The sequence below is a fragment of a genome, unplaced genomic scaffold (assembly GCF_019419815.1).
Source record: "Pyrus x bretschneideri cultivar Hongxiangsu unplaced genomic scaffold, Pyrus_bretschneideri_v1 Contig30, whole genome shotgun sequence".
In the NCBI taxonomy this organism is placed as follows: domain Eukaryota; kingdom Viridiplantae; phylum Streptophyta; class Magnoliopsida; order Rosales; family Rosaceae; genus Pyrus; species Pyrus x bretschneideri.
Genome location: NW_025999613.1, coordinates 2,911,754 through 2,920,337, shown reverse-complemented (window position 1 = coordinate 2,920,337; position 8,584 = coordinate 2,911,754). Strand labels below are relative to the sequence as shown.

Genomic DNA, 8,584 nt, shown 5'->3' with positions numbered 1-8,584 from the left:
ATTGTTTTTTTTGGAGCTAGATGTAGCCTAATTTTTTGCTACTCAAGAAAGGAAGATGCTAGTCCAAATGGTGGATCCAACCACATTTTATAGTTCATTGGCGATGAAATTTCTCCTTAGCTGAACATTAAATATAGTAACCTTATAGAGGATAAAACCCTTATTAGGGATGCTCTAACGCTGATGTTTTTACCTCACAGTCATGCCCGGTCTCCATTTTCAAAGCTAGTTGAATTTCAGCTTCAAGCATCTGAATTCCCATCAAATCCCAATTTCATCCAAACCTAAGTCATCTTCAACTCATAGTCAGCGCACGACAATTCCATGTTTTTGGTTTCTTCATTTTGTTTTAGCAATCCTCACATACAATTTTTTAACAGAAAACTAACGAAATTTTGAATTTGAACTATGATTTGCTAACAGAGCTCACCACATGTCTTTAATCAACAACTTTTTAACCACGAACATCACATTGAAAATGAAATGTCACCACAAGGACCACGAAACAAATTAATTTGGCCTGTATAAATAGAATGGCCTTTCGGGCCATAAGACTTGTGCTTCATAAAAAACAAGTACATATTAAATAATTGGTGGGGGCTTCATATGTACCCTAGAAGTACAATTTCAACCAAATTAATTCCATTACATATTTTAATGGAATGGGTTTCAATTTTCAAACGGAATCATCAAAACTACAACACTTCTGAATTCTCTGCAACATTTCCACACTACAACAATGGACTTGTTTCTAAATTTCTTTCGAGGACGAAAAGCGTGTCAACGTCAAGAAACCGTTAGAAGTTTCAGTTTTGTACAAGGCTTGGAATCATCAAGTCAACATGATATCGACACGGACTGACGAACAGAATTTCTATATGCCTAGGCTAAATCAAGAAATAGCTACAATAAATTTGCTCCGCTTCCACTTGGATACTACCTTCATTAACTTGTGGAGAGATAGGTTACCGTTCTGCAATGCTGTAGATGGAGAAATCTTTACGACGCCCCCATTCACGCGAATCAGAAGTAGAGCAGACCAATACACACTGGGAACCGGGTGCTTGGCAATACAACAAACAACAGCAGAAGGCCCCACTGATCACTATAAATAAAAGATCAGCCAACCCACGACGCTTTCAACAGAGAATGGAACTTACAATCTGATGTTTATATTCGAGCGAGGGAGCTCCACAGTATGTGCATTAGGAAAATCAGAGTTCCTGACGTTAGATGCTTGAAGAGCATGTCTCCCGATGAGCTGCTTTTACCCAGCTGTCCTGCATTAATATATTCGTCTTTGCCAGAAGTTACAGAGACGTTTACTGACATTGAGCCTGTAAAGGAGAAACTCAAACAATATGACAAAGGTATTGGTAACTGGTCCAAAGTTGTAAAGGAAGTGAGAGTTTACGTGGACACATTATTCAACTTACAATCGTAGTTAGCCCACCCAATCCGTTGGCGAGCCAAGTCATACACAAATATCTTGTCCTTTAAAACAAGATCTGCAATTGAAGAACGAAAGGTCATCAGATGGCACATATATGATTTGCACACATGTTTAAGTATTGTTCTAAAAAAAGCAAATTATGATAGTCACTATCAGAAAAACAAAATAACAAAACACTCCATAGTGTTCTGCACATACAATATGACTTCAAACTTTCGGCCATAGAGCTAAATAGCCAGCCTAAATTTGGGGACTAACCTCCTAAAATAGTCACCCCTCCCTGAACCTTCTGAAAGCCAATGCACCACAAAGCAGCACTTTCCTGTTACAATAGAAATGATGCATTACAATTACGCCATGTAATTTGCAGTCATGATGTCTAAAGAAACTACTTTAAATAAGAAAGTTTAAATGGAAGCCAGAGAATACTTACAATGAAACCTGTATGCATAAGGTACTCCTCTGGTTTCAACACCATCGATGCACCTCCGGCAAAGTTTAGACTAACCGAAGGAAATACATCAGCCAAACTGAAAAATAAAATAGATGTCATTCAGATTTATTTATTTTTTAAAAACAAAAAAGAAAGAAACGAATATGCCACAATTATGCCCGCCCTCCATGGTCCACTGCTGTTCTAAAGAGAAAACTTCAAAGATACTTAGACACAATACCAACCTGGTGGAAACTAGATAACACTGGTTTCCTTTCGAAATGGTGGGAGTTGCAGTTCGTGAAGCAGCCGAAGTTATCTACAAAAACAATCATAAAATCAGTTTTTAGTACAGAGATGAAATCTTTTTGTTTCCATGCAACATATGAAAAGAAGTCTGAAGTCAAATAGAAAGGAAGGAGCAGATATTGCACAACCACATCAAAGTCAAGTTGGCCCCATTAGAAACTAAAACGAGAGATGAAATGAATCAAATGAGGAAAAGAAAAAAAAATTACAATAGGAACTAAGCTTAACTGTGCCCTAATTAAAGTAGCTTCTGCCAATGAAATTACGTCATAGATCAAGCAATACAGATAAAGATGACTGAAACACTATCAGCTTGACCAATTTTTTAAGAGTGAATCATCAAAAATATACGTATACATATATATTCTTTTCCTCTAACAAAATGACCTTTTCCGTCCCAATGCTAATGATGAAAATTGTTTAAGTAAATTAGCGTATCAAAGCAAGTGAACAAACTTACAGCATTAATAAAAGGATCATACGCTTCTTCCACAAGATATGACAACGTTGTACCCGAGTCAACAATAGTTCCTCGGCCATTTGATGTGGTGAAGGCTGCTGGATCAATTGGCAAGGTTTGCCCATTGACAGTGATGCTCTGCAGATTTAAATTGTAATGTGGCCTGAAAATAGTAAATAAGGAATCTGTTACATTAACTGGAAACATAAAACAAAAAACAAAACTCATGACAATTTTCAATTAAATAGTGAACACTGTATTACCGAAAAAGTACACATGAAAAGACAAAGCCATAACTCTTATAAATTGTTACAATTAAAAGAACATTAAAGTAACGGAGAGAAAACTTCCAGACTTCCTCAGTGAAACAATAATCGTATTCTTAACATATAATGTTAAAAACAAAGCATTAGCATGACGGGGATGAATGATGCTGAACAGTATCCAACTTAGCAACAAACAATGAATAAACACATTATTTCTCATGTCCTGACAGAAAAAAAATGCAGCAGTTGATCCTTGTATTCTTTTTCTTCTGGGTAGAATGATAGTGATCCTCGCATTTCAACCATGCAGACCCAAATACAACCTCTGTGCTAATATCAAAAAGCCAAGCACTAAAAGTTTAAAAGGCCAAAAGTGATATGACTTGATATGAAGTTGCGGTATCCAAGCCTTGGGGCATAAAACATATTCAGAGTTAAGGTCCATTGCTGACCAGATAAATCGTGCATTGAATGAAATAGACAGATATAGAGACACAAAAGCACAAACAATAATCTAAAACTGTAGTAGAAATTAAATTCCACTTCATAGACTGGGTTATACTTATACCATAAAACTTTAAACCTAAATCAAACATCACAACCATAAATAAATAAATTTCAACAGGGTAGAGACATACTGTGACGGGACAAGGGGACTATATACAATGCTTGGCTCCAAAATCTCGCCAAGAACAAGTATACCCCCTCCGTTTCCATCTCCCTTCAAGCAATGGGAAAACACTCTTGGAGTCATCCCTCGAGATGACAATTGTGATATAACAGAGAGAGACCCTTGACCGAACCCAAATATCCCATCCACTGCTTTATCTGTCTTAGTCAAATCCCCAGACTGATACGTACTACACCTGCACCCATCCAAGGCAATACGCTTCAATAAAAAGAAACATGAAAAATGATGTAGGCATCCAGAAAGAATGAAGAGAAATTACAATGATATAAGATATTCCATTACTCTTGTTTTAGTCAGATATAGCAAGTATTGAACAGGTATTAAACTCCAACCCCCCTCACACACCCCCACACTAACTAACTAATCAGAGAAATTCTACACAATCAATTACAGTTCTTCTGGCACACAACATGCTTATTGTTATTTACGAAGCACAGGTCACTATTACTGATAAATGATGAGACTGTTCAGCCATGCCATTTTAAAATTTATCGTAAATAGTAAATACAGATAAACTATGTACCACCTGAAAAAAAAAACATGAATTAATTATTGATAAAACCTGAGCAATCTTCATACAAAGTTAATTATTATATTTTGCCTCTATCATTTGTTTGTTAAGGATTTCTTTCTATTCCACATTTGGTGTGCACACCATTTCAGTTGAAGTTGAAACACGCACCCGAAAACAACAAATGCTGAAGAGTTAGTGATATAAGACTGTCCCAGAATCATGTCAAAGTATAGTGCATCCGATACATAATAACCAGTTGTCCCACTTCCATCACCGTATTGGAAAGTATAACTGCACTGATTACTCTGCGGAGAACATTCAGTTGACGAAGTTTGAACTGAGGAAGTGCACATTGGGTCTGTACAGGGGATCAGCCCCGCAGTTGAAGAGCTCAGAGAATCGTAGAAATTGAGCGGAATCTGCAAACCAAGGGACAGAAATTTGCAAGATTGTTACGCATTAAATTACCTATTTACTCTACAAACTTCTTGAATGACAGCAAGCAAGAAAACGAAACAGACACTCACACCGAGTCCGCTAGATTGGGGGCAATCACTGCAGGAATTGCAGGTAATCCACAAGATGTCACTTCCGGTATCAATCTGCACATTGAATTCTTTCGGCGGAGAGCCCAATTTCACTTTGGTAAAATAAAGCCTGGATAAACCGAATGATGGAACAAAAAAATCATAAATCTTAGTTGCATAATAAAACAGAAGAAAACCAAATAGAAACAAGAAAAAAAATCCATCGAACCAGAAACAAACAGCAAAAAGCCAAACTCAGTCAACGTTTTCAACAGAAACTACATAAAAATAGAAAGAAAAATGTTTTTTTTTCTTTCAAATTTGCATATGCTAAAAACCCATGAATCGTCAAATTTGGTCAGTGAGAAAGCATTAAAGAACTCATTTGCAGAGGAACTGAAAACAGAAAAACTCGAGCTTTTTGTAATTTTCTTTCACTTCACATTTTCTCAGCAACCAAACAGAACTAGAAATAGAAAATACAAACCCCTCAGAGACACAATAAATGCTTACCCAATTAAGAACCCACAAAAGATTAACAAACACCCAGAAAGAACACTCAACTCACCCGATAAAATCTACCAAAATCTGAGACAAAGCCATTAATGCAAACACATTAGAAGCTTCATTCAAGAGAACCCAGATGATAAAATTACCCGACGAGGTAGGGATCGGAGGTGCCTTCGACTGAGAAGTCGACAACGCCGCCCGCCACGTTCTGCAAGAGCCGGGCGTGCCTGACTCGGTCGCGGGCTAGGAGCTGGTCGAGTTCGACTCGGTGGCTCGGCGGAAAGGCACGTTCTAGAGAAAGAAAGGTGGCCGGGAAGCCGCAGTAGACGACGGAGAGAGAGAGCAGCGCTGCGAAGGAGGCCAAGATCGGAACTTTGGAGACCCGCATTTCGGCGAAGCGGTGCGTTTTTTGAGTTGGCTGAGAGGGAAATTCAGTGGCAAAGATGGAGGTGGTGGTGGTGCTACTTGCTTAGTTTGCTGTTTGCTGCTTAAAACGGGAAGTTGCAAAATTTGGAACCAGTTTATGAGAAATGATTTGGGCACGCAACTCGAGGAGTTTAATAGAGACTAGAATGACTATTATACCCTTGAATACTTTTTCTTTTTTTAACAAGACATTATTATCGCTTTACTATGTATTAGTAATAATGTTATTCAAATTTGTCTTTAACAAGAATCGAACTTAAAACATCTCACTTACAAATGAAAAAAATATTATTATACCGTAGTACTAAAGAGATATACCCTTGAATATTTGTTCCATTGCTACGAGTGTGTTTACAAACCCAAAACAAACTCATTTGGGCAAATCTAGTTTCAACTAAACCATGTTATTGTCAAAAGAGACTCTAAATTTTAAAATTCAAATTACATATACCGCGATAATAACAATTGTCTAGTTGTACCCATTTTCTTATTCAAGATATATTTGTCTACCAAAACAAAATTCTAATATAAAAATTCAATACACCCTTCATGCTTCAACACTTTAAGAAGCAATTATTATGCACATACGCATATTAGGAAGTATGGTTCTGAAAGTGACTTTGGTTTGCTAGTTCGAGCTCAACTCCTCACTTTACGTTAACTGACGAATGAAATAGAATCCAACAGGATACGATTGATTTGTAATTATAAACTTTCTCGTTGGTTTATTATTTAAGTATCAATCTATATTATAACACATAAATAATATTGCAATAACATAAATATAACACTTTAACGATTATCTTCAAATAAAAAGTGTCGCACTAATGTTATTTGGAGCTCGAATTCAAAAATTCTCCTACCATGTACAAAGTGGGCTAAGTTCCCTAAAAAACCGAATTCACACATTAGACCAAAAAATTCAAACACACATTCTTTTATTATGATTCTAGAAGCAAGAGGGTAATCTCGGGCATGTGGATAGCTTTTTGTATTTTTCATACGTTGGGAATTTGGATTACTCTTGAAATTTCTTCAAGTGGAGGAGTTCAAAAAAAAAAAACAGGAAGTGGAAAAAACGAAAAGGCCATAACAGACTTTGCAGGTAGCAAAACGTGAGTTGGTTTCTCTACGTTCGGTGCGCCGCGTGTACAGCACGCTTTATTTTTGTAGTGACAACCCGAACAGTAAAGCTGTTGATATGTAAGTAAAAACTTTTAAATTCGTATTTTGTTAAAAATAAAATTAATTTACATTATTACTAATTCATTATAAATTTAATCAATTCCTTCACCACCTTAATAGAAATAAAATCATTTGTTAAAAAGAAAAACAACGAAATCATCAACGAATCGAGTCACTGTTTGGAGCTGTGTAGCACTCACTGGGGGATCCGAGCGTGATTGTTGATCAGAAAGGTAAAGTAAGGGTGGATCATGGTGAAAGGAAAATGTTAGCCGTACTTGTGGGGATGTCAGACGACAATCACAGGCAAAGTACCATTTATCCAACAAATAATACTACCAAATTGTTATTAAAATAACCGAACAAGGATAATTTTTAAAATATGCTATTTACATATTATTTTTACTTTTTATATATACTTTTTTTTATTTTTGATTGTGAATTAAATGAATTAAAAGACATTAACAAACAAAAATTATTAAAAATATATGAAAAGTAAAATTAAATGTGTGGATAAGATTACCTTTTAAAAAGGGGTACTAGACTTGTAATTCCTTTTAAAAGAGGTACTAGCCCGATTTACCGTCTAAACTTGTAATACGTGACCACTTTTCAATCTAAACGTTAATTTTAGTTATTAATCCTCTTAAACTTTTATAATTAGCCGATTTTCGTTTTTACGTCACACCTTCTCCTGCATCTCCACAGATCTCTGCAAGCACTCCACCAATCACGCAGTCGCCGAGCCACAGCAGGGTCTCTCTCAAAGAATCCCAAATCGAGTCCGCACAAAGAGAGTTCACGATGCTCTTCATCTTCTTCTTCTTCCTTTACCACTCCACCGCCCTCACCCCCTCTTCAGTTCCACCTCGCAGGACCCGCACGGCTTCGCATGTCGGTGATCCTGGATTCACTTGCTTTACTCTCCCTGCGTCTCACCGGAGGAGGGAGAGCCGGTGGGTCGTGTGAGAGGGCTTGAGAGGGGGAAGAGAGAGGTTGTTTGTGGCGGAATGGGAGTTGGAGATAGTCTTGGGAGGTGAGCTGTTGAGAGTTGCAGAGGCTTGGAGAGATGATGAAGATGCGGAAGAAGACAGTAGGTTTTACTGAGGGCTAGAATTACAGTTCTACCCTTTTTTTGTTGCTGACTTGGACAGCACGTTGCTAGATATTGACGAAATACTGGACGAAAAATTCGTAAATATGGGCGCAAGTTGACAAATGGTCTAATTCTAAAATTTTAGGCCAAAGTTAATGTTCAGGAAAAAAAAATTAGGTGTTCTTACAAGTTTAGGAAGTAAGTCGAATAATATCTTTTAAACAAAAAAAATTAAGGTCAAAAGAAAATTAACATATTTTGAACGTAACTCTAGTTTATTTTATTTATGTTATATTATTTTTTTATTTATCTTTATGACACATATAGACTTTTTTGTTACGTGATGAAAATAGTGAAATGAAAATAAATTACAATTGTTATTACGTAAGCTTTATTATTAAGGTAGACGGAGACTAACTTTTTGTATTGAATCTAGCCTTTTGGCTGCCTCTTTGGTTTTTAATTTTTAGGAAAAACCATGGTCTTTAATTTGAAATTTTGAATTGTGCACGTTGTCATGCTAACGTTTTTGTTTGATACAACCACGATTATGTTTACACTAAGGGGTAAGATATTAAGTCACACAATGAGTCGTCTTTAATAAATGAGTATCGAACTGGACATCTATGAAAAATGGATTTAAAATCTCTTATTTATAAGTAAAAAGAAATATTACAACACTTAAACAGTAATGTTATTTACACTAGTTATAAT

General features: G+C 36.3%; 1 protein-coding gene across 1 annotated transcript; it reads right to left on the bottom strand.

The window, feature by feature from the left end:
- Window positions 1–561: 561 nt before the first annotated feature.
- On the bottom strand, window positions 562–5,688 carry LOC103964433 (aspartic proteinase 36). The gene is made up of 10 exons (XM_048590180.1): window positions 5,310–5,688; window positions 4,654–4,783; window positions 4,295–4,545; window positions 3,560–3,787; window positions 2,656–2,818; window positions 2,132–2,205; window positions 1,887–1,983; window positions 1,712–1,775; window positions 1,437–1,508; window positions 562–1,337 (listed from the first exon to the last, which is right to left on the bottom strand). Exons 1-10 carry the CDS (start codon window positions 5,549–5,551, stop codon window positions 1,171–1,173), a joined length of 1,488 nt encoding a protein of 495 aa, XP_048446137.1. The 5' UTR covers window positions 5,552–5,688; the 3' UTR covers window positions 562–1,170.
- Window positions 5,689–8,584: the final 2,896 nt, after the last annotated feature.

Bases quoted from the DNA above. Each gene is read 5' to 3' on its own strand.
- LOC103964433 (XM_048590180.1), bottom strand. From the start codon at position 5,551: ATGCGGGTCTCCAAAGTTCCGATCTTGGCCTCCTTCGCAGCGCTGCTC. The intron at 4,784-5,309 runs GTAATTTTATCA...CGGTTTATCCAG, and splicing joins TCCGATCCCTACCTCGTCGG to GCTTTATTTTACCAAAGTGA. The intron at 1,776-1,886 runs GTAAGTATTCTC...CTATTGTAACAG, and splicing joins TTATGCATACAGGTTTCATT to GAAAGTGCTGCTTTGTGGTG.